Here is a 26,277-nt window from a genome sequence, read left to right on the forward strand (position 1 = left end):
TTCCTCAGAACCTCAATAAAGAGCTTCTGATGGACTACTGCTTCTGAACTAACTTCAGAACCTAAAATCCTATTCAGGAGCAAGCAAGCATTTAATCAGACACAAAGTGCATGTTCAAATTTTTCTTTATAAAATCAAATCTTTCAACAGTTAAAGGCTTAGTAAATATATCAGCCTATTGATTTTCAGTATCAATGAATTGTATATCTAAAATTCCTTTTTGAACATAATCACTGATAAAATGGTGTTTGATTTCAATGTGCTTAGCTCTTGAATGCAAAATTGGATTTTTAGACAAACAAATAGCAGCAGTATTATCACAATAAATGAGAATACTGTTAGCAGTTATCTGATAGTCTTCCAACTGATGTTTCATCCAAAGTAATTGTGTACAACAACTTGCAGCTGAAATGTATTCTGCTTCTGCTGTAGACATAGCAATAGTTGTTTGTCTTTTGCTAGCCCAGGATATAAGATTATCACCCAGAAATTGACAATTGCCACTGGTTGACTTTCTTTAAATCCTATCACCAGCATAATCAGCATCACAGAATCCAATTAGCTTATAATCTAAGGATTTCCTATAAAGGAGTCCAAGATTAGTTGTTCCTTTCAAATACCTGAAGATTCTCTTGACAACAGTCATATGAGATTCTCTAGGATCTGATTGGAATCTTGCACACAAGCATACACTGAATAAAATATCTGGCCTAGATGCAGTAAGGTATAACAAAGAACCAATCATACCTCTATACAGCTTCTGATCAACTTTAGCTCCTTCATCTTCTTTGCTCAAGGTGCACGTAGGGTGCATTGGAGTGTTCATCACTTTACAATCTTCAAGCTTGAACTTCTTCAGAAGCTCCTTTGTATACTTAGATTGATGAACATAGACTCCATCTTTGCATTGATTAATTTGAATGCCCAGGAAGAACTTCAGCTCTCCCATCATGCTCATTTCAAATTCATCCTGCATTAACTTAGAAAATTCCTTGCAAAGAGATGCATTAGTAGAACCAAATATTATATCATCAACATATATTTGCACAACAAGAATATCTTTCCCAAGGGTCCTTCTGAAGAGAGTTGTATCAACCTGTCCTCTTTTAAAATCATTTTTTATTAAGAAATTACTTAGTCTATCATACCAAGCTCTGGGAGCTTGTTTCAAGCCATATAGTGATTTCTTCAGTTTAAAAACATGGTCAGGATATTTAATATCCTCAAATCTAGGAGGTTGCTTGACATACACTTTTTCTTCTATGACGCCATTAAGAAATGCACTCTTGACATCCATTTGATATAATATTATGCCATGATTAACTGCATAGGAAAGAAGTAACCTGATTGCTTCCAATCTTGCAACTGGAGCAAATGTTTCAGTGTAATCAATGCCTTCTTGTTGACTATACCCTTGTGCAACAAGTCTGGCTTTGTTTCTTGTTACTTCTCCTTGCTCATTCAACTTGTTTTTGAATACCCATTTTGTTCCAATAATGTTCTTGTGCTGAGGTTTGGGTACCAGATCCCACACATCATTTCTTTGAAATTGATTCAACTCTTCTTGCATAGCTAAGATCCATCCATCATCTGAAAGTGCTTCTTCAACTTTTGTAGGTTCAATCATTGAGATCAGTCCAATCATTGATTCTTCTTGTCTAAAGTACGATCTTGTTCTCCTTGGACTATCTTTGTTTCCAATGATTAGTTCCTCAGGATGTGAAGATTTGTGCTTGAAGGTGTTTCTGGGAGGATCTTCTTGATGTGAGCCATCTTGTGCTTCATCAGAAGCAGTTTCATCTTGCGCTTCTGATGTGGGTTCAACTTCTGGACTTTCTTCAGATTTAGCTATATGATCAGGTTCTGGAATATCTTCAGGAACCTGTATCTCTGCAATACTTTCACCTTGCTTTGAAGTTTTATCTTCAAGCTCTTTGTCATCAAATTTAACGTGCATAGATTCTTCAACACAAAGTGTCTCTGAATTATACACTCTGTATGCCTTTGACCTTTCAGAGTAACCTAAGAAGATTCCTCTTTGGGTCTTGGCATCAAATTTCTTTAGGTAGAGCTTGTTGTTCAGAATGTAACATGTACATCCAAATTGATGAAAGTAAGAGATATTGAGTTTTCTTCCATTAAAGAGTTCATATGCTGTTTTCTCCAAAATAGGTCTAATATAGATCTTGTTTTGAACATAACATGTTGTATTCACTGCTTCTGCCCAAAAATGTTTAGCCAAATTGTTTTCATGGATCATGGTTCTGGCCATTTCTTGTAAAGTTCTATTCTTTCTCTCTACAACCCCATTTTGTTGTGGAGTTCTAGGAGAAGAGAATTCATGGATGATTCCATGTTTTTCACAAAAAGCTTCAAATGGCTCATTTTCAAATTCTCCACCATGATCACTTCTGATTTTCAAAATCTTTGACTCTTTTTCAGTTTGAATTTGTGTGCAGAAGTTACTGAATACCTCATATGCATGATCCTTACTTTTCAGGAATTTCACCCAAGTCCATCTGCTGTAATCATCAACAATGACTAATCCATATTTACTTCCATGTAAGGATGCAGTACTCACTGGTCCAAATAAATCAATATGGAGTAATTCTAAGGGTCTGGAGGTTGAAACAATGTCTTTGGTTTTAAAAGATGATTTCACAATTTTCCCTCTCTGACATGCACCACATAGTGCATCTGAATGATAGTCAATGTCAGGTAGCCCTTTGACAAGTTGTAACTTACTAAGCTTAGAGATTAACCTCCAGTTAGCATGTCCCAACCTTCTGTGCCACATCCATTTCTTATCATTCACTGATAGAAGGCAAATCACCTTCTGATCAGCCAGTTCAGAAAAATTGATTTTATAGACATTGTCAACTCTCTTTCCCTTGAACACAATGGATTTGTCTTCCTTGTTGATTACAATACAGTTGGTTTTCTCAAAAAGCACATCATAACCATTATCACAAAATTGACTAATGCTCAAAAGGTTATGTTCAAGACCATCTACCAACCATACATTATTAATTGAGGTAGAGGAATTACCAATAGTTCATGTACCTATGATCTTGCCAGATTGGTTGCCTCCAAATTTCACACTTCCTCCTTCTTTCATTGTTAAGCTGAGGAAGCTGGACTTCTCTCCTGTCATGTGTCTTGAGCAACCGCTGTCTAGGTACCATGATCTTTGCTTTGGTGTTGCGCTTAGACATACCTGCATCATTGACATTTTCAGATTTCGGTACCCATTGTCCTATGGGTCCTGAAAGGTTAGTACTTAAGGCTTTACTCTTCACTCCTTGTACCTTGTGCTGTGAATTGGGTTGCTTCTGATTAACCATTACCTTTGGTTTTGGTACTTCAGAAGCAGTAACTGTCTTCTTCTGAAACTTAGACTTCAGAACCTCAGATTTTGGTTTCACCAGACTCTGAGGTACAGGTTCTGATCTTTTCAGGATCCTGATCTTTGAAGTCTTGGAATCAGATTTGATCATAGCCTTTGACTTAGAGTTCTTTGGCTTTGAAGTAATCTTAGCCTTAGAACTAGAAGCTTCAGGTTTTGATTGAACAACAGTTTCCAACTCAGCACCTTCAGGTACAAAAACTGTTTTCAGACCTTCCTTGATGCATTCACAACATGCTTTGAGACTGATTTCATTTGGTTTCCCTCCTGAAAAACCAATCCCTTTGCCATTGTTTCTGTAAATGCTATAAATCATAGAATCCACTCTGCTTCTGTCAATGCCAGATATGATAAAATCCTCAAGAGCAATTTCATGGTTGCTTAAAGGTTTCTCATTACACTTTTCTTGTAGCTTCTGACATAAGAATCTGAGCTTGTCTTCATATGTTTTACAAATGAAGTCAAAGCCCCTAAGTCCTTCTTCAGAAGCTTTCAGATCCAATAGAGTTGATTTTTTTTGTTTCATTAAATCAACATATTTTTCTTTTAAATCCTTCAACTCATTGGTTCTTACTTCAAAATGTGTAAGAAGTTCTTTAAGTGACTCAACAAGTTCATTTCTGGGAATTTTGGAATATACCTCGTTTTCATCTTCTGAGTCTGAATCTGATCCAGCTTCTGAAGTTGCTGTTGCTACCAACCCAACAACTATCTTTGCATCTTCATCAGCTTCTTCTTTATCAGATCCAGATTCACTTCCCAAATCATCCCAGGTTGCCATTAAACTCTGCTTAATCTGCTTCTTGAATTTGCTTGGTTTGAATGTAGACCTCCTTGACTTGTCCTTTGACTTTTCCTTTTGAAGATCAAGGCATTCAGCAATGAAGTGTCCAGGCTTCTTACAGTTGAAGCATCCCTTCTGATCTTCTTTCCTTGAGCTTCTGGAGTTACTCCTTCTGGTGAGAAACTTTCTGTTCTTCTTGGCCAGATACTAAATTCTGTTTGAGAGCATGGCCATTTCAGCAGCATCTGGTTCAGAATCTGAACTTGATTGTTCCTCCTCTTCAGATTCAACCACTTTGAGAGCTTTTGATGAGTTGCCTTTGGATGAAAGAGCTATTGATTTACTCTTCTTAGTTAACTCATGTTCATTAAGACTTAACTCATGAACTTTTAGAGAACTAACAAGATCTTCGACACTTAAAGTGTTTAAATCTTTAGCTTCCTCAATGGCAGTCACCTTTGGTCTCCATCTTGCAGGCAAGCTTCTGAGTATCTTGCTCACATGGTCAGAAGCAACATAGCTCTTCTTTAGAATTTGTAGCCCAGAGACTAAGGTCTGAAACCTTGAGTACATCTCCTCAATAGTTTCATCATCCTTCATCTTAAATAACTCGTACTGATGTAAAAGCATGAGAGCTTTAGCTTCTTTGACCTTCTTGCTGCCTTCGTAGTTTGAACAGAGGGAAGCAAACATAGCTTTAGCAGTGGATTTGTCACTCATCTTCATGTACTCTGCTTTGGGTATGGCAGTGACAAGGGCTCCTCTGATAATATGATGCTTCTTGTAGAGTTTCCTCAGCTCAGAAGTATGTCTCTTTCTGTCCACAGCAGCTCCTTCTTCATCAAGGACAAGGTCACCAACACCATCTTCTAGAATATCCCATAGTTCTTCATCTAGGCTCATGATATAACTATAGAAGTTGGTTTTCCACCAAGAAAATTCTTCAGCATCTCCGTTGAACTTTGGAATCTTTCCAACACTGGATTTCTTACTATCACTATAATCATGTGAGACATTTTTATAGCTAGTATCACCAGAACCAGTAGGAGTTGGAATAGGACCAGACCTGTTTTTCTCAGATCTTTGACTGTTACACGGTTTAGTGATACACAACAGACCAAGGCTCTAGATACCAATTGAAGGTGAGAAAAACACAAGAGGGGGGGGGGGGGGGGGGGGGGTTGAATTGTGTTTTGAAAAATTCTTCAATTCTCCTAAAACTGAACACACTTGACCAGAAGCTAATTGAGACAGCTTCTGAAGTGATTATCAGAATCTAAATGCACTAGGCTACTTGACAAAAAAAATAAAATAATAAACCGATGAGAAACTTTTTTCAGTAATCAAAGATTATGTAGAGAGTACTGGACGTCATCTCTCATAGTAGCTTCCTCTGTTTCTTTGAAACTAACTTATTATGCTTCTTTTGAAGGTTTTCCAGGACTTAAAAAGTTGGAGACATTAGACCTTTCATGGAACTATCTAAATAGTCGCATCTTGTCAAGTTTGAATGGATTAACGGCTCTAACAACTTTGAACCTCGGTTTTAACGACATAGATAATGACTTCTTCGCTCAAGGTACAATTTGATTGTATAATTTATTTATTTATTTAATTAATACATATGATGAATATGACTGCTTGTTCGAATCTTGTATGTTTAATCAATCAGCAGTGCTACCTTAGTACTTATACATAAGACTTAGTTAACAAATTTAAAAAGTTTTTTATTTTTTATATTTTTTTGTTTTAAATATGCTAACATTTTAATATTAATTTTAAAAATTATAATAATTGACAATATAAAAATAGATATCGGTTCTTTCTTTCAAAAAACAAGAGAGATAATTTTAACGAGGTCTTTTATAAAGGGAGAAATATATAAATGTTTCCATAAATATAGCTAAGTTGATCGGAACATTGCAGTATGTTATGTTACGGTCGGTGTTTGAATCCTTATTCTTCATTTATTTACCTTAAGAGGTGAATTTATAGCTAATAAATTACTTGACAAAAAAAGATAAATAAATTGGTAATATGTCACACGCACTTAGTCATTAAATTCTTTTTTTTTTTTTGACAAATAGTCATTAAAATTCTTGGAACCCCGTTTATGAAGTTTTTTTTAAAGAGGTTCACCAATTGATTTGGAGAATTTGAAGATATAAATCTCAAATATTAATATTATTTAGGCGTTAGACTATTTTCTTCTTAAATCAACAATAAATAAAATTAATTTGTGAAATGAATTTTTTTTAAGTCACGTTTGTTTTTTATTGACCATTTCGGTCTTTAAGATAGTCTCAGATATTGATTGATACTATGAAAGTGTTTTTAATTTTATAATGATTTCATAAATTCTTTAATTTTAGGATCGACCTATGTAAATATTTAGACAAGTGGTTTGTTTTTCTATTTCACATGACTCACTATTCTTTTGAAGGGTTTCCTAGACTTAAAAGATTGGAGACATTAGATCTTTCATGGAACGATCTAAATAGTAGCATTTTGCCAAGTTTAAATGGATTGACTGCTCAACAACTTTGAACCTCGGTGGTAATAGGATGGAAGACTTCTCTGCTCAAGGTACGTTTTGTTTCAATAATTTATTTATGGAGTTTATGTGATGAAGTGAATGAATTAGAAGACAATTATAAGATCCCCAAGAAAATATTAATTTTTAACGATAATAAGAGACTTTAAATAAAATGAAAAAGTGGTTATGAATCATTGGTAGGAATTGAAATTAATTAACAAAAGCTTTTCATTAGGAGGAAAGAAATCGGAACAAAAAGTGAATGCAATACTTGTTTTAACACTTAAAACTAATCATCATTATGTATTATGTTCAAGGATTTTCGAGATCAAAGGAGTTGGAGGTCTTAGACCTTTCAGTTAGTATGCTAAATTGTGACATCATAACAAGTTTGCATGGTTTCACATCATTAAGGAGTTTGATTTTGAGTCAGAACAACCTCAATTGCTATCTCTCTACTTTAGGTACACATCTTCAATTCTTATTATATTATGCCGATGTATTTATTTTCAGTTTCTAAAAGGAAATATATTATGTCCTTGCAACAGATTTTGTCAAATTTAGCCAGCTAGAACTATTGGACTTGAGTCGTAATCAACTTAGAGGTTCTCTATATGTTGAAGGTACTTTTACTATTATTGTTGTTTTCAACTATTACAAAGAAACACAAAATTTATTACTACTATTTATGGAATAACATTTTATAGGAAAATTTATTCTATTTGAGAAATTCAGACTTTGTTTAGGAATTTAAAATCCACATTATAAATCATATTCTCAATAGAGGCTCTAAGTTAATGAGTTTACAATCTCTAATTAAATTCAATAAAATAATTCTAAGTAAATTAATTAAAATAGAACAAAATAAACAATATATAAGTTAGTATTTCTTCTCATGATTATTAGTAGTGGTCAAACACTCCTAATTTTGTTGTTGACAGCATTTTTAAGAATAGGGTTATGTTCACCTTCCTCGTGGTTTTCCCCTTTCTAATGCGTACGATTCTCCATTCTCCTTTTAGAATTGAATGAGAGTTTTTTAGTTTATTTAAATAAAATAAAAATATTGTGGTTGTTATTTATTAATGTGGCGTTTATCTAGTTGCAACCAATTGAAGTTTTATTTAGTGAAATTTGTTTGTCATAATTCTCCATATCTTCACCAACTAAAGATGTAACGGTGTTGGCGACTCCAACTAAAAAGAGGAGTTCAAGTCGGCCATTAAAAAATCTACAAATTTGAAATAGAAGTTTCATACCTTTTTTTGTATTGATTGGTGAAGATTCATAAGGTTGAACACCAATGTGATGTTGGCTATTGTTGAAACCCAATGGTGAAATGAACCGGAACTTTTGTATTTCCTAACTTAGCAAAAATAAACGTTCCAAGGATTACTCACCACTGTGGCACAACAGATATATAATGTCAAGAGTTATCTCTTTCTTTGATAGTGTGCACCTTGTCGAAAAAAATATGTTTTACCACTCTCCACATAATACTCTCTGCACACTGCGGCGCCTTTAGCTTCCATAAATTTTTCCATAAACATGCATTCTCATCGAAAAATGGTTATGGACTTTGTCTAGCCATTTCCTTTTTGACGCGATAGTATGCCGACCTCAATGAGTAAATGCCATCTTTATCATATTCGCATACCAATTTGTCATCTTGGATTCTCCAATAATTTGAGACTTTTATATTTGTAAAGCCTCAAATTTATTGAAGTAAAGATCAAATCCCGCTTATGCTACTTGGTGTCCATGTCAATCAGCTCTGACACTAAGGCCTCTTCTTTAAATTTCTTATTTCTAACCAAAAATTAAAATTAGATTGTTTAGGTAGTCATAGATCCTTCATCTCCTTGTTTTGTCATATGCACCACTTCATTCCCAAATATAGGACATCTCTTGCATTCATTAAGATCCTAATGCATAATTTAGTTGGTAACCAATATGAGCATCCATAAAATCAGTCATGAGGAAGTAACTCTTCTTGAAAATCCTTTCTAGAAATGAGATCTCATTGGAAACTAGTCTTAAACACTGTTTTCCTAAGGGATCCTTATTAAAGTTGTTGAGTTCTATGAAACCAAAACCTCTTTTACTCTACCTAATCCAAAACAACACCATAATCCTGGATTTTGAAAATTCATATGCAAACGGATAAAAAGGATAAAAATGGCATGAACAAAGATAAAATACGAAATCGTTATGCAAAATTAAGTTCAGGAAAAACGTGAGTAATTTTGCCAGAATAAAAATAACCAAGACATCAAGCCTCAATTCTATCAATAATATAACCTTATCGTTGAATGCTCTGAAATACTTTGACACCAAGTCAAACATAATCTGTTCTTCAAAAAAAATAGTCAAACATAATTTGTACATTTTTTTGGGGAATAGTTCTTACAGATTTATTTATTGAAAATTATATCTCTAACTATGTACTCTCTCTTTTTTCTGCAGTTGTTCAACATTTGAAAAACTTGAAAATGTTAAGTTTAAAAAATAATCAAATGAACGGCTCAATTGAAGGTATTAATATTACCAAACACAAATAATTAATTGGTTTGATTTGTAAATATATTTTCTTTCATCCAACCATGACATTATTTCATAACTGCTTCACCGCATGGTTTTGTTACAATGAAGATACCTTTCTTCTTGATTTAATTTTTTTTTTGGTACAATATTGATTTTAAAGTGTAAATAATTAACAAAAACAATGAAAAGTTAATTAATGTATATATTGACGTCATTGGAAAAACTTAAGATTTTTATGATGACAGGAGATAGTTAATTATGACAGGACTATGCAATTTAAAGGATTTGGTAGAACTGGATATCAGCTATAACATGTTTGGTGCTAAACTTCCTGAGTGTTTAAGCAACTTAACAAACCTCAGAGTTCTTGACCTTAGCAATAATTTGTTCAGTGGAAATTTTCCATCCTTCACTACCAATCTGACATCTCTTGCATACTTATCCTTCTATGGAAATTACATGCAAGGATCATTTTCATTGAGCACTTTGGATAATCATTCCAATCTTCAGCATCTATATATTTCATCACAAAGCATTGGAGCACACGTTGAAACTGAAAGAACAAAGTGGTTTCCTAAATTTCAATTGAAATCACTCATTCTCCGAAATTGTAACCTAAACATGGACAAAGGAAGTGTGGTTCCTAGTTTTCTTTCTTATCAATATCATTTGATATTGATCGACCTCTCCAGCAACAATATAAATGGCTCACTCCCAAATAATTGGTTGATACATAATGATGGCATAGAACATTTGGATATATCAAACAACAATTTTAGTGGTTTGCTTCCAGAAGATATTGGTATATTCCTTCCAAATGTTACCTATTTGAACTTTTCATGGAATAGCTTTGAAGGAAATATACCTTCATCAATTGGTAAGATGAAAGAACTTCAACACTTGGACTTCTCTTATAATCATTTTTCAGGTGAGTTACCAAAGCAACTAGCCACAGACTCTGATGATTTAAAATGCTTAATCTTCTCCAACAACTTGCTAAGTGGTAATATTCCTAAATTCTCTAATTCAGGGAATATGTTAGCTTTGTTGCTCAATAATAACAACTTTAGTGGAACACTTGAAGATGTATTGGAAAACAATACAGGATTAGGGATGTTATTCATATCCAATAACTCAATCACAGGCAAAATTCCTAGTTCAATTGGAATGTTTTCTAACATGTATGTCCTTCTTATGTCTGGAAATCTATTAGAAGGTGAGATCCCTATTGAGATTTTCAACATGTCCAGTCTTCAAATGTTGGATCTTTCTCAAAACAAGTTAATTGGATCAATCCCAAAGTTCACAACTGGATCTCTAAGGTTATTGTATTTGCAACAGAATAATCTCTCTGGATCTATACCATCTGAACTCTCTGAAGCCTCACAACTACAACTTCTAGATTTGAGGGAGAACAAATTTTCAGGTAAAATTCCCAACTGGATGGACAAGCTCTCGGAGTTGAGGGTCCTTTTATTAGGATGGAACAATTTTGAAGGAGAAATTCCAAATCAGTTGTGTCAGTTAAAAAAGATTGACATAATGGACCTATCAAGGAACAAGCTCAATGCTTCAATACCATCTTGCTTCCAAAATATGCCATTTGGAATGAGACAATATGGTGATGAAGATTATGAAGACGGTTCTATTTTTGAATTCTCAATTCCCTTACATTTCACAGAGCAAATTATTCCAGATGTGAATTATTTCTTCAATGCTAGTTTGCCCATTGGTTCTCAATTGGTTTATGATGAAAGTTCACCGAGTGAAGATCAAGAATTTGAAGTGCAGTTCAGAACAAAGCACAATGAATACTTTTACAAAGGTGATATCCTAGACATCATGAGTGGATTGGATTTATCATGCAATAAACTAACAGGTACCATCCCTTCTCAACTTGGAGACATGCAAAAAGTTCAAGTCTTGAACCTATCACATAATCACTTGACAGGTCCTATTCCAATCACTTTTTCCAATCTTACCCAAATAGAGATCCTTGATTTATCATACAATAACTTAAGTGGTAAGATACCTAATGAACTAACCAAGTTGACCTCTTTAGAAATCTTCAATGTGTCATACAACAACCTTTCTGGAACACCACCTAGTACAAGACAGTTTGCAACCTTCGTTGAGGACAGCTACAGAGGTAATCCTGGTCTTTGTGGACCACTCCTCAATCGAAAGTGTGAACGTGTCGAGTCTTCACCTTCATCACAATCCAATGACAATGGAGAAAAGGAAACTGTTGTGGACATGATAACATTTTATTGGAGTTTCACAGCATCTTACATAACAATACTATTGGCCTTCATCACAGTGTTGTGCATCAATGCACGTTGGCGTATGGCCTGGTTTTATTACATAAGTAAGTTTACACGTAGATTTTTTCCAACTTTTCCATTGTATTGAAGAATGTCCGTAGTACCTGGAGTCTCAAATAATTGGATATTGTAATGTATCTTTAGCTTTAATTTCCGACAGTTTGATACATTTGATGTTGAGTTCCTTTTGTCAACTTTACGACCATCCTGTTGTTATATATTATTGGATTGTTTAGCATTTTGAACCTATGGGTCGTGCATGATGAAAAAAGAGCTTAGTCTATAAACATAATGAACAATAAACAAAGAGAACGCAACATTAGCAGAAATAGATAGATTCAATCGTAATCAGTGTGCGAATCTGTTAGTAGCCTTTCTTCGTCTCTGTTTATCCTTAAGGAACATTAAGTTTGATACGTAAAAGATTTTTTGTGCAAATTGGATACTTCAGTTCTCTAATGTGAATTGAATTGAACTTATGTGCAATGCTTGATGTTGCTGTATGAAATTGAATGGTTCTAGAACTAAAACCATATTTACTCTTACGATGCTTCATGAAATTGAATTTTTTAATTGAATTTTTTCAAACTAAGAGTGACAAGTATCAAATTAATGTACAAGAAACACTAACACTAGCAACCGATGTTTTAAGAATCGAACTGAAGGGACGGTTCAATTGGTTGAACTATAAACCCCACTGTGTATGGTTCAGTTATTTGAGTGGTTTTTTAACATTGCATAATCAACCAACATAGAAAAAATATATTTATTGTTACACATAAAAAATCTATGCTTATTAGGGCAACCAAAATTCAACAAATATATTGCAACTCTTGTGATAAGCCAAATGTCAGTTACTTTAGAGTTGTCACCATATGGTAAGTTCACAGTTTTGACAGGTTCGCTGGTATAGAATCGTGACAATCTTTTTATAAAAAAATATAATCATCACAATCATCAATTTGATATATCAGTGTGTCAATGGCAGAATCAAAATCAAAATTGAAAATAAAGGTTTTTACAAGTTTTTTTTCAAGAAATAGAAACGATTGCAAATGGATCACGCAGAGATGGATCAAAACCCTAGAAAAGGATAAACACAGCTATGTTCAGCTACACTAATGTAACAGCAGAACACTCTGTTGTACAATAGCAATTCCTAGGCCAAAACACCTTCAAAAGCACAACAGATTTCCAATATAACAACTCTGAATTATGCACAAAATTACCTTGTCATGCAGTTGAAAGGATCCCATGTCCATAATACATACATGGATTTGAAGCAACTCTTCCAAGAAACCACCGCCATGCTAACACTTTGATATTCTCTTCAACCTACTCCGCCGAAAGAATGTCTATTAGATTGCACTTCACAAAATGTGTATGTTAAAAATCTATTTTAGCCAAAAATCAAAACTTGTCACGTTAAAAACCAAAATGAATGATTCAATGTATTGAATTATGATATAATGAGTAGTTCATATATTAAACATCAATTTTTAAAGCTTTGCTTGAAAAACAAAGTTTACAATCACCTATTTAAAGACCAAAACTGAATCGTCACAGTTTTAGTTTTTGAGAATCCAAAGGCATAGTTTCATTTTTTGAGAATCCAAAGGCACCGTTTCAGGATAGAACTATGGCTTACTTCGCCAACAATGTTTAGATGACGAAGATGTTGAAGAGGACGACCGATTTACACCATTCTTTGCTCCAATCGATCCCAATCATTTCGATTTCACTACTTGTTTTGAAGCCATTTACACTTCTCGCTGAACCAACAAAAATCAACAAATTTCAACAAAATAATTAGAAAAAATAATAATATAGTCAAAACAATTGAGTGTGATTTCATCTAATTCAACTATAATCGCAAGTGTATTCAAAAATAGAGTGACAGAAATTGATGAAAAACTGACCTGAAAATGATGAATGAGATAAGCATTGTAGAGAGGAGAATATTGCAGATTGTGTTGAAAGGGTAGAAAGAAACAGATCTTCAATGAAATTTGATGAGCATTAAAGGAAGAGAGGAGAAGTCGAAAGTGTGAAAGAGCAGAAGTTGAAGTTAGTTAGAGTTCTAGACTGATGAGAATATAGAATAAATGAGGGAGGAATGCTAAAAAAAATTTCCAGAACAGATGAGAAAGAAGGTGATAGGAACATGAGAGTAGTGGATGAAAGACGGTGGGTGAGGATGAGAACGTTGTGTGGGATGAGAGAAGAAGTGAGATTTCAGAAAAAATGAGATGATAGAAGGTATGATAGACAATTAGACATGAAGCCACCTTGAGCCCAACAAAATTAATTTTTCTATAGCATTCATTGAGCGCCGTGTGTAGACAGTTGACATTCCTTGAGTCATGTGAATTGTGAGATAGTTAAATGTTGATGTAATTGTCATTAATGTCATGATTTGGGAGGGAAATTGGGGATTAGGGTTGCAAAAATGCTTATCAGACTGCTTAACATTTATATTAAGTAAGATGTTATACTTTTGGATTTATTAGTTTAAGGTTAACCGCTAACTATCTATCACAAATATCTTATACCAAACATTGTATGTTTAGGTCAATGTTATACTTTTGGATTTACAGAAAATATTCAAGGGAAAAAACATTGATCTCTCTGTTGTGGGAAGACTTTGTAGCAGGTGCTTTTTCGGGCATGACATCAACTTTTGTAAGTAATTCATTATGAAACCTTATGTTTTACAGTTGCTTTCACAATGTTATTGTTTTTAATTGAAAGGTTTAGTGCTCATATTAACACTTTTGCGCAATTTTTCTGTTTTTTGTAAAAGCAACTTTCTATATTTTTCTCATACCTCGAATGTGAATGTATCTTACTTTGTTTATATTTATGAGATTACAATTAGTTGTTGAACCTGGTTCCAGAACAATGACAGAGGTATGTGACATTGATTAGCGTGTTTATGCATTTTCCTGAGATCTTTCTACAATGGCCTTTGGCCGTCACTTATTGGAATAGCTTCATATATTCCAGTTAACTTTTGTTGACATTGAAATTAAAACATCCTAACCTTGTATGCGTAATAAATAATATGACATCAACACACCAAGCAAGTGGCCTTTTTGCGTGCCTAGAATGTTTGGCTTAAGTGTTGTTTTTTCTTATGGGAGGCCATGTTGTTCGAGTTTTAGTAGATAGTTTAATTCCTCTCTTTTCCTTATTGGACTTCTCTATTGTAATCCTTTTTCGTTAGAGGAACCGGTTCATGAAATATATTAACACTTGCATCTCGTTGTTACACTAGTTTTCTTATAATTGTCTTATATTCAAAATTTTGATCTTTCACATCGGATTAAACATATCTGTACTTTTTGATTATCAAATGTTCTAGTAAAACCTTTGATGCATAAACAAATTTGAATGTGCTCGATACAGATCCAGAAAAGACATCAAATTTGTGCGGTATAGACAATATATCATACGGAAGTACACTTTCAAAAACAGTGATGTTTTATAAATGTGACGGGTGACAAAAGTTGCCTTTCATCAATACACACAGACACATACACTCCATGTTCATGTAGAGAATTTGAAGTCATAAAGATAAACTCTTAATTTTGTGTCCTCTTAATTGTGTGGTCTGTAACGCAACAGATGATGACAGTTTTCACTTGTTTTTTGTTGTCCGAAAGCAGTTAATATATGGCACGCAAGTGGACTTTGGAATATTATTGATCCGCTAATAATTCAGCAACTTAACGGTGCGGTGGATGTTATGTTCGCAGTTCTGCAGCAAGCCAACAACAATCAGGTAACAGATAACAGAAACAGGCAGCTGCATTTTGGAGCATGCGAATCACTTGCTGGAGATGGGCAGTATGCGAATGGCAGGAAGCATGGACATGCTACAGGTTCAGCAAATAATAATATCAGAAACAATATGACATCAACACACCAAGCATTAGGAATCACAGAGCAATGGTGGCAGAAACCGACAAGAGGAAGGTTAGAGTGCAACATCGATGCATCATTCTCAAGCTCCCATAACAACCTTCCGTTCTAATAAGATGTAATGAGAAAGATAAAATCAACCTTTAAAAAATGTAATTAATTTTGTTTTGTTTTGGTCATTATAAAATGTAATTAAAAAATGAAATAATATTTTGTTTTGGTCATTTCACATGTATTAAGAAATGTAATTAATTTTGTATAGGAAAAAGATATTATGAGTTGATTTACACAATTGTCTTAATAAATGGTATGAGAAAGATAAATTAAAAAATTGAAATGAGTGAAACTAATAAATAATGTTCACAATATTTAAGAGTATAAAAGGAAAATTAGCATTAATGTTTTATTATTACCGTAAAACAACTTATAATTAGGATGGAGAGAGTATTAAACCAGTAATGTTCACATACGAATTTAGTCTTGCAAGATAACATTAGCATCTTTGTCAAATGTCATCTTCTCTAGTCAACTCCAAGTCTTTGTTGTGCTTCGAGGAAGTTTCTTGCAATTGAAAAGTCCCAATATAAGGTGAATGCAGGAATTTGGGGCAAGACTGAAAAGTCCCAATAGAAGGAAAATTCAAATACTGACTTACAACATAGACCAGGAATGGAAAATTCAAATAACAATTGTAGGCAAATTTTTTTTTTCCAAGTCTTACTTTTCCTTTCCCTGTTGTTAGCTCAAAATTTAATAGCTAAAACAGCATTTCAAGTATAATAGAAGGAAAAAATTAATGATTTATTGATATTGTAAAATGATATATAAATTGGGAGAATGTTTCAATTTAAGTATTTCACATGTAACCATACAACAAGTTGTGAAGGGGTAAAAATTAAAAAAATAATTATTAAGTTTTTTCCAATACAACTATAGCTTTAATGTTATTTATTTTAATGACTGATGTTAGTAGTTAATTACGTACTTTACCACTCAAATCCTTACATCCTTCCTTCAAATCACCAAACTATGACTCCCATAAGGTTACAATGTGCACATACGTATTGGATACCGTGCAAGATAAGTTTAGCATCTTTCTTAAATGTCATCATCTCTAGTCAACTCCAAGTCTTTCTTGTGTTTGAAGGAAGTTTCTTGTAATAGAAAATATCCCATAATTTTAGTATATATAATATAATAATATGAGGTGATTATAGGAATTCGGAGCAAAACTGCACACAATATACATACATTTCTAAAAAATGAAGATGGGTTTGATAATTAGTTCCCTTTTATATTTTCTAACATTGATGTTAATGCAAAATCAAAGATGTAGCGGTTGCTTAGAGAAGGAGAGAATAGGGCTGTTGGAGATCAAGCACTACATCTTGTCACAAGACGACTATTCTAAATATGAATTGGGTTCATGGGTTGATGATAGAGATAGCAATTGTTGTTCTTGGAACAGAGTCAAGTGCTCTAGCATCTCTTCTGGTCACGTAACTGAAATATCAATCCAAGAATTACTATATTGGACCCCTTTTATTATGTTAAATGTTTCACTATTCCGTCCATTGGAAGAGCTACGGCTCCTCGACTTGTCCTACAACAGAATTCAAGGCTGGATTGGCAACGAAGGTACTACCTTGGTCCTTATATATAACATTTCTTTAATAAACTTATACAAATTAAAAAAGTTCATTAATCTTTTTTTTGTTGTGTTAAATTTGTTAACATTTTAATTTATATTTACATAATTAGCAATAATTAACCGATGAGTTTAGGTTTTCTAAAAAAGATTATTATTTTGCAACATGAAAATCATTGTTCAAATCTCAATTAAGAGAGATGTCAGATGGGTCTTACTAAATTTAGTGAGATCAATCTAAATTTCAACCAATACAAACATAAGTGTTGTAAATAGTATATCACTAGCATAATTAAAAAATACATAATACAAGAGAGATATTTTTCTTATAGGGACAAGAGAGATATTTTTACTGAGGCCTTTTTATAGTGTTGTAAATAGTGTGGTAAAAAGTGTGTTACTAGCATAATTAAAAAAATATCAAGTTATATTTGTCTTTGTATCCATCAATTTGGTCTCTAAGATAATCTGAGATACTAATTTTTTTGTGTTAATCTCATATACTGATGAATACTATGAAAGTGTTTATAATTTTACGATGATTTTATAAATTCTTTAATTTTAGGATCGAGCTCTGTATTTTTTTAGGCCAATTGAGTGATTAATTTCTCTATTCCATGGTTCACCGTTTTTTTGTTCTCTTTCAGTTTTCATGACTTTTGTTTCTATATTGCAGCAAATTTAGAAATTAACTGTTGATAGAAACATTTTTCATTAATCAAAGATTGTGTAGAAAGTACTCGACGTCATCTCTCATAGCTTCCTCTGTTTCTTTGAAACTAACTTATTATGCTTCTTTTGAAGGTTTTCCAAGACTTAAAAAGTTGGAGACATTAGACCTTTCATGGAATCTTCTAAATAGTAGCATCTTGTCAAGTTTGAATGGATTAACGGCTCTAACAACTTTGAACCTCGGTTTTAACAACATAGATAATAACTTCTTCACTCAAGGTACAATTTGTTTGTATAGTTTATTTAATTTAATATATATGCTGAATATGACTGCTTGTTCGAATCTTGTATGTTTTATCAATCAACAATGCTACCTTAGTACTTATATATAACACTTAGTTAACAAATTTAAAAAGTTTGTTAATCTTGAATATGACTGCTTGTTCGAATCTTGTCAATTTTTTTTAGTATTTACAATATCTTGCATATGGATGAATGAAATAATTCTTTTTTATATATGTGATTGAAATATATGAATTCTTTTTATCTTTATAGTTATCTAGAATATCAATAGGTCTTATTAAATTTGGTGGGATTAGTATAAATTTCGACCAATACAAAAATAAGTGTTGTACATAATATGGTAAATTCCTTAAAAAAAGAAAGTAAATAATACGGTAAATGTTATGTCACTAGCATAATTAAAAAATAATTAATACAAGAGAGATAATTTTAACGAGGCCTTTTATAAAGGGAGAAATATATAAATGTTTCCATAAATGTAACTTAGTTGGTCGGAACATTGCAGTATGTTAGGTTCGGTGTTTGAATCCTTATTCTTCATTTATTTACTACAAGAGGTGAATTTAATAAATTACTTGACAAAAAAAATTGTTAATATGTCACACGTCATTATTTTTATTTTTTTTACAAATAGTCATTAAAATTCATGGAACCCACGTTCATGAATTTTTTTTAAAGAGGTTCACCGGTTGATTTGGAGAATTTGAAGATATAAGTCTCACATAATAATATTATTTAGGCGTTAGACTATTTTCTTCTTAAATTAACAATACCTAAAATTAATCTGTGAAATTAAAAAAAAATTAAGTCACGTTTGTTTTTTATTGACCAATTCGGTCTTTAAGATAGTCTCATTTAAGATAGTCTCAGATATTGATTGATACTATGAAAATGTTTTTAATTTTATAATGATTTCATAAATTCTTTAATTAAAGGATCGACCTATTTAAATTTTTAGACAAATTGAGTGGTTTGTTTTTCTATTTCACATGACTCGTTGTTTTTTTCCCCTTCATTTTTCGTGACTTTTATTTCTCTATTGCAACAAGTGTTGAAATAAACTGTTTTCATTAATCAGAGATTGTGTAGAAAGTAAACGGCATCATTATACAACATGTTTGTTATCGAGTGTAAACTTCTCACAGCTTATTATGTTTCTTTTGAAGGGTTTCCTAGACTTAAAAGATTGGAGACATTAGATCTTTCAGGGAACGATCTAAATAGTAGCATTTTGCCAAGTTTAAATGGATTGACTGCTCTAACAACTTTGAAGTTTGGTTCTATTTTTATGGAAAACTTCTCAGCTCAAGGTACGTTTTGTTTCAATAATTTATTTATGGAGTATAAGTGATGAAGTGAATGAACTAGAAGACAATTATAAGATCCCCAAGTAAATATTAATTTTTAACGATAATAAGAGACTTTAAATAAAATGAAAAAGTGGTTATGAATCATTGGTAGGAATTGAAATTAATTAACAAAGGCTTTTCATTAGGAGGAAAGAAATCGGAACAAAAAGTGAATGCAATACTTGTTTGCACACTTATAACTACTCATCATTATGTATATTGTTCAAGGATTTCTGAGATCAAAGGAGTTGGAGGTCTTAGACCTTTCAGAAAATGGGCTAAACTGCAACATCATATCAAGTTTGCATGGATTCACAGCATTAAGGAGTTTGATTATGAGTTACAATGAATTCAATTGTTCTCTCTCCACTTTAGGTATACATTTCAATTCTTATATTATGACGAATGTTTTTTTTTTCTTTTCATTTTCTTAAAAACAAATATATTATGTCCTTGCAACAGATTTTGCCAAATTTAGCTGGCTAGAACTATTGGACTTGAGTGGTAATCATCGTACTGGTTCTCTATATGTTGAAGGTACTTTTATTAGAGTAATGATATTTTGACATCCATTTGATGACAACTTTGTTGACAACCTTGTTTTTCTCACTTCTTATTGGTCAAAAACAATGGAGAGAGAAAAAGGAAGAGAGAGGATAACAACATCATGTGAGTATGAGAGAGAAAGTTGTCCAAAAGTTGTCAAAAAGTGGTTGTCAAAATATCATTTCTCCTTTTTTATTATTATTGTTGTTTCAACTATTACAAAGAAACACAAAATTTATTAATACTATTTATGCAAAAACATTTTATAGGAAAATTTATTCTGTTTGAGAACTTTGTTTAGGAATTTACAATATACGTTAACATATTCTCAATAGAGGCTCTATGTTAATGAGTTTACAAACTCTAAATAAATTGAATAGAATAATTCTAAGTAAATTAATTAGTGGTCAAACACTCCTAGTTTTGTTGAGAGCATTTTTACGAATGGGCTTGTGCTCCCTAATTTTGCTTTCGTGAACTTCAGTTTCACCTTCCTCTTTCTAATTTGTACAATTCTCCATTCTCCTTTTAGAATTCTTCTACAAAATCCCCCAACTGAATTCAATGTCCATGAAAGTTTTTTAGTTTATTTAAATAAAATAAAAATACTGTGGTTGTTATTTATTTATGTGGCGTTTAACTAGTTACAATCAATTGAAGTTTTATTTAGTGAAACTTGTTTGTCATAATTCTTGGGAAAAAAGGAAGATAATTAAAAAGAGGAGTTCAAGTCAGCCATTAAAAAATATGCAAATTTGAAATAGAAGTTTCATAACTTTTTGTTTTCTGAGTTGGCCAATGTGTTATATTAAGCCAAGATGACATTTCCCTTTTCATGGAAAAGATCCTAAGTTTCTAGGTACAACTACTAAGTTGTGTGATACTCTATTACAACATATTTTAGCAAACATTAAACTTACAATAGGTATTCTACTTAGAAAATCTATGCAGTCGATAACAATTAAATCAATATATAACAACATATCTCATTTCCCTTTGCATGCATTTAACCACATTTTTTAAATCCATTTCATTCTCAAAATTAAGTACTTTTTTTTTTTCCAGTTATCTAAGATAGGTGATAGCACAGTCATGTAACCTTTGCCAACACATGATCCATCTAACTTTGTTTAATTTGCTACTATCATACCTTCATGATTCCTAACAATCAGGCCTCAACAAGTAAACATCATTTTCAAATCATCCAACATCAATGTTAATTGTTAAAAATTCACTTGGAGGGGTCTTCCAACTTTGCAGTCCTTGGGAAAGAAATATGGTAGGCATAACCATTCAGATTTGAGAAGGTGATGTTGAAATCATCCATGAACAAAGATACCTCTTTGACAATGTTAAGAGAATTGAATATCCCCTTATTGGACACGACTTCATTGCGATTCTTCAGAATTCTCCAAGGGTTAGGCTAAATGGTTGAGTGATATCTTGAGTTGGATTAGAGATCCACTGCAACACCCAGTTTGAGAGGGCTACCTGATACAGTACATGAAGTTTGAATGGTGAAATGAACTAGAGCTTTTGTATTTCCTGACATAGCATAAATAAATGTTCCAATGATTTCTCACCATTGTGGCAGAACACACATATAATGTCAAGAGTTATCTATTTCCATGACAGTTTGCACCTTGGCGAAAGAATATGTTTTGCCACTGTTCACATAATACTCTTCTTTACACACTGTGGCACCTTTAGCTTTCATAAATTTTTCCACAAACCTGCATTCTCATCCAAAGATAGTTATGGACTTTGTCTATCCATTTCCTCATACCAATTTGTCGTCTAGAAGTCCCCAAGAAATCGGGACTTTCAGATATGTAAAGCCTGAAATTTACTGAAGTAAAGATCACATCCCGTTTCTGTTGCTTGGTGTACATGTCAATCAGCTCTAACATTAAGGCCACTTTTTAAAATTTCTTATTTGGGACCAAAATTTAAAACTAGATCGTTTAGGTAGCCATAGGTTGCTCATCTTCTTGTTTTTCCATATGCAACTTCTTATTCCAAAATCTATGACATCTCTTGCATTCATTAAGCTCCTCAATGCATAATAAGGTTGGTAACCAATCTGAGCATCCATAAAATCATTCATAGAGAAGTATCTCTTCTTGAAAATCATCCTCCATATAGTATCATTCATTAAGCTCCTCTTACCAACTTTAGACTAACATTTCCCATTCCAACCCTTGACCTCAGATAAAGGATAAGACTTCCTTCTTAGACCCTCCAAAAATCATTGGGATCCCCAAGCACTTTGTATAGGATGCTATAACCTTTATGCCTATTATAGTTTGCTCACTTTCGGGAACATTTCAGATAAAATAAGACATCATAATTCTCAAGACTTCCCAGCTTCCGAGAGGTACTCTGATACTGTGTAAGAACAAAGTTTAGGACCTCTGTTTCCTTTTGGTTGGCTAAAACGAATAACAGGCAATCATCCATGAAGAGGAGTGAGTGATTTTTGGTCGTTTCTTGCAACTTGAACACCATGTAGAGAATTTTTTTGGATTTCCTAATGCAACAAACCAGTCAAGACATTAGCAAAGAAATAAATAAGTTGAACGTGGGTCACCTTGGCATACACCCCTTTCTAGACTAAAACTGCTACTAGGTTGGCCGTTAACAAGCACTTGATAAAAATTGTGGTTATGCTTCCCATGACGGTGTTGACAAGCCTCTATGAAAAACTTTTTTCCTGGAGATCCCCTTATATAAATGACCACTTTATTTTGTCATACACATTTTCCATGTCTAGCTTGAAAGCCATTACCCCCTTCTTGCATTTGTCTTTTTTTTTTTTTTTTTTTTTTGACCTACTGGAAGCATTCCATTGCAACAAGGGCATTGTCTTTGATTAGGTGACCTTTGAAAGAATAAATTTGTTTTTCATCTATCCTTTTATGGAGGAGACACTTGAAAGCTTGGTTAACATTATCAGGGGACTTACCCTCATTTAAAATACCCAACAAGCTCAACAATGTATTCCCCAACAGTATTTTTTTATTTTGGGAAAAAACAAAGTCGAAAGACCATCATGGTTCCGGGCTTTTAAAGTATGTGTTTGGTTCATGTTCTTTCTAACTTCCTCCGACATAAAGGGTGACTCTAAGGTCTTTATACTTCCTCAACCCCTTCATTACTGTAGACCATAGAGAACTATTTTTCATGAGTTTTTAAGTCATCATAATTTCCTTACAGATTTCACAATTGCGGTCACCAATATCATTGTTAATGGACTTGATTGCATCAATTTTTGATACAATTCTGCCTCTTTTACTAGCCATGTAGATTGCACTAAAAGTGCCCAATTGGCATCCTTAGTCCAACTTTCTTCAAATCTAAGCAAGTGCATTTTTTTTTCTCTTTTTTTATCCATTGAAGGTATCCTCCAATGTTATGGATATGAATGAATGGTTGAACTGGACCTTGGAAGGTGTAAAACTTGAATTATGCTCTTCTCCCAAGACATTTTACTCACGCCCAACTGAATTTTGCGCATCTTAATATGTGCTGCGCAACTTAACTCACACTGGAATGAACACTTGTGTGAGTTAACTCAAGCTGGAAATTAACACTTGGATGAGTTAACTCATGCTGGAATTAACACTTGCGTACGTGAGTTAACTCACGCAGGGGTATTTTGGGAACTTCAGTTGGGCGGGAGAAAAATATGTTGGGAGAAGAGCAGAATTCGTAAAACTTTTACCGATGTGAACAAGTGGCTGGCACTTTTAGTTGCCATTTCTTTGTCTAACTTGTAGTGGACTTTATACGGGCCTTTCATATCTTTATACTAACAATTTAGAGTTTTTAGAAATAGCCTATTCCAAAATCCTCTCCTCTAAAGATGTCCACATCATCATAATCCTACTTGGCATTTGTTCCAAAAATTTCTCCTAATTTTTAATACAAGCTTAATAATTATTATTAAAAACCGTTTTTTATTTAACATTAAATTGTACAGAAAATACATAGTTGGTTACAATCAAATAATTATTAATATAATTAGTGTTTTGATTAAAATTTATATGTTACATTAAAAAATTGATACGTTACAATCAAATAATTATTAATTAATTATTGTTTCGGTTAAAATTTATATGTTATATTAAAAAATTGGTATGTTACAATCAAATAATTATTAATATAATTATTTTTTCGATTAAAATTTATATGTTACAATAAAAATTTGTACGTTACAATCAAATAATTAATAATATAATTAGTATTCGAGTAACATTTATACGGTACATTAAAAATTTGGTAGGTTACAAAATTATAATAAATAACTTGAATAAATTATATTTTGAATTTTGATCTGTTACACTATGACAATAACCTACTAATTAAAAATTTAATTGTAGTAATTAGTTTTTAAGGTTATATAATTAATTTTTATTCGTTACAAAATTATATTACTTGAAATATAATCTAATCGTTTAATGCACATTTTATAATATTAAAGATGTTGATAATATTAATTTTAAAACGGTCAAATTAATAATTAATAGATATTAACCGTTATGGTACTATTTAGCGTTTTTTTGGGTACGAGTACACAACAATCACAAAATATAGTTTTTCTTTTTTCTGTTCTCTGGTTCTCTGATATCTATATTCTAAGTTATTTCTGTAATTTTTTCTATTGCAAAGAAAAATGTCTACGAAACACGACTTCATCTCTGATATTTCGCCAAGAAAACAATCGTGGACATTGGTTGTGAGGGTTGTTCGTGCTTGGTTTGTTCAAGACTACAAAAATAAAAATAAAAACTACCATTTTCCATGGGGTTGATTCTAATGGATCGAAAGCTATTTTTTTCATATCGTTTTGTTTTTTTTTTGTTTTTTGTATTTTTTTGTTTAAAGTATAGTGTTTTAATCATTGTTATCTAGGGTGATCGAATTGGTGTGTCTATACGAAGAACATTGATCTACAAGTTCAAGGAGCAGCTCCAAAAGGGAATGGTGTTCACGATTTTCTCATTTGATGTTGCTTGCAACAGTGGTTCGTATCGACCACCACACAACAAATACAAACTGAATTTCACAATCAACACAAAAGTCAAACTATCTAAAATAGCTTTGGTCCCAACAAACGTGTATTCTTTTACACCTGCACCTGATGTTTTCAATGAATCTTACGACAACAACTACTTGGTTGGTAAGTGACTATAATTTTCTTCCTATAAATTGGAAGAAATATTATTGTTTGTTTACAAAAATAACACAATAATTTAATTTTTTTTTGTAATGAAGATAGTTTTATTTTTCAATGTTACAGTTTATTTTTAGACGTTATATAATTATCTTAACGGTTGAATTAATAAAATGTTTTGTTTAATATGATTCAATTATATGTTATATTCAATCATTAAATTATGGAGACAAAAATAACTAAAGAAAATGTATGCATATTTTGATGGAGGAATTTTTTTTTTCACAATCATGTTAGTAAATACAGTTTTTAATAATTGGTAATATTTATGACCTTTGTTTTTTACCTTTATTTTTAGTTCTCTGATCTATCTCGCATTAGCATACTAGAAGATTTTTTTTAACCTTACTCTTAGGATCACCATTAATGAGTTGAAGAACTTGCATGTAATTGAGTGGGTTGGCATAGATCTCCTACTTTTTTCTAACCCACATTTGGTGGAGGTTTTAGTTTATGGGATTCAGTTAGAAAGTGTTTGTTTGGAAAAAGAGGAAGCAATGAATTCGAAATCAAAATCACAGTAAAGTATAATAAAATTAGGTTAGAGTGTTTTAATTTGTGACTCATGATCTCTGATTAAAAAAATGATGGGAGGAGATTAAAGAAAGTTGTTTTCTCAATTATTTCTCACTGGAGATAATTTGCTTCCGAGAGAAATACTCTCTCCAATCTTAAATATAAAAAATAAATAATTATATTTTTTATCCTAAATTAAAACAAATATAACTTACTTTGACTCTATTTCATGTTATAAGAGAAATTTTGAAGTTAGATATTTTTTTATAATTGAAATCCGAGAGTATTGTGATTAAATAAAAAAGTAATAATTTTATTCATACTGGTAGATTAAAACGGAGGTAATCATACCTGTTTAATATATTGATTAAGTGAGAAACCAAAGTTAATTTGAACTCTTATTAATTAGATATATTTTTAAGAATATATTAATTATTTATAGTGTTTTTATATTTTAAGTATAGTTGTACTTTTGCCCACTCTCTTAAA

At 32.3% G+C, this 26,277-nt stretch overlaps 3 protein-coding genes across 8 annotated transcripts in view; 2 read left to right on the forward strand and 1 right to left on the reverse strand.

The window, feature by feature from the left end:
- LOC146926434 (beta-glucosidase 11-like) overlaps window positions 1-26,277 on the reverse strand; it is a 62,621-nt gene that overhangs the window by 10,077 nt on the left and 26,267 nt on the right. The window lies entirely within an intron of this gene.
- LOC146926436 (uncharacterized) lies at window positions 5,623-11,839 on the forward strand. Of its 2 annotated transcripts, XM_085758786.1 has the most exons (6): window positions 5,623-5,769; window positions 6,634-6,776; window positions 7,044-7,190; window positions 7,275-7,349; window positions 9,193-9,261; window positions 9,536-11,839. In XM_085758786.1, exons 2-6 carry the CDS (start codon window positions 6,755-6,757, stop codon window positions 11,680-11,682), a joined length of 2,460 nt encoding a protein of 819 aa, XP_085614912.1. In that variant the 5' UTR covers window positions 5,623-5,769; window positions 6,634-6,754; the 3' UTR covers window positions 11,683-11,839. The 2 variants fall into 2 exon arrangements, with proteins under 2 accessions (XP_085614912.1, XP_085614913.1); XM_085758787.1 differs by lacking the exons at window positions 5,623-5,769; window positions 6,634-6,776; window positions 7,044-7,190; window positions 7,275-7,349 and having other exon boundaries at window positions 9,188-9,261; window positions 9,516-11,839.
- On the forward strand, window positions 16,734-25,408 carry LOC146926437 (receptor-like protein 14). 5 transcript variants are annotated; one of them, XM_085758792.1, is made up of 6 exons: window positions 16,734-17,156; window positions 17,971-18,117; window positions 19,308-19,451; window positions 19,719-19,865; window positions 19,953-20,027; window positions 24,951-25,408. In XM_085758792.1, the coding sequence occupies exons 1-6, from the start codon at window positions 16,781-16,783 to the stop codon at window positions 24,953-24,955; spliced, it is 894 nt and encodes a 297-aa protein (XP_085614918.1). In that variant the 5' UTR covers window positions 16,734-16,780; the 3' UTR covers window positions 24,956-25,408. The 5 variants fall into 5 exon arrangements, with proteins under 5 accessions (XP_085614918.1, XP_085614919.1, XP_085614917.1 ...); XM_085758793.1 differs by having other exon boundaries at window positions 19,953-19,994; XM_085758791.1 differs by lacking the exon at window positions 24,951-25,408 and adding an exon at window positions 21,209-21,620.

Source organism: Medicago sativa, chromosome 4 (assembly GCF_051527215.1).
Source record: "Medicago sativa cultivar Bolivia chromosome 4, Bolivia_mono, whole genome shotgun sequence".
Lineage (NCBI taxonomy): Eukaryota > Viridiplantae > Streptophyta > Magnoliopsida > Fabales > Fabaceae > Medicago > Medicago sativa.

Coding starts and splice junctions, on each gene's coding strand:
- LOC146926436 (XM_085758786.1), top strand. CDS start 6,755: ATGGAAGACTTCTCTGCTCAAG. Junction 6,777..7,043: donor GGAAGACTTCTCTGCTCAAG/GTACGTTTTGTT, acceptor ATTATGTTCAAG/GATTTTCGAGATCAAAGGAG. Junction 7,191..7,274: donor TTGCTATCTCTCTACTTTAG/GTACACATCTTC, acceptor TCCTTGCAACAG/ATTTTGTCAAATTTAGCCAG.
- LOC146926437 (XM_085758790.1), top strand. CDS start 16,781: ATGAAGATGGGTTTGATAATTAGTTCCCTTTTATATTTTCTAACATTG. Junction 17,157..17,970: donor AGGCTGGATTGGCAACGAAG/GTACTACCTTGG, acceptor CTTCTTTTGAAG/GTTTTCCAAGACTTAAAAAG. Junction 19,452..19,718: donor GGAAAACTTCTCAGCTCAAG/GTACGTTTTGTT, acceptor ATATTGTTCAAG/GATTTCTGAGATCAAAGGAG.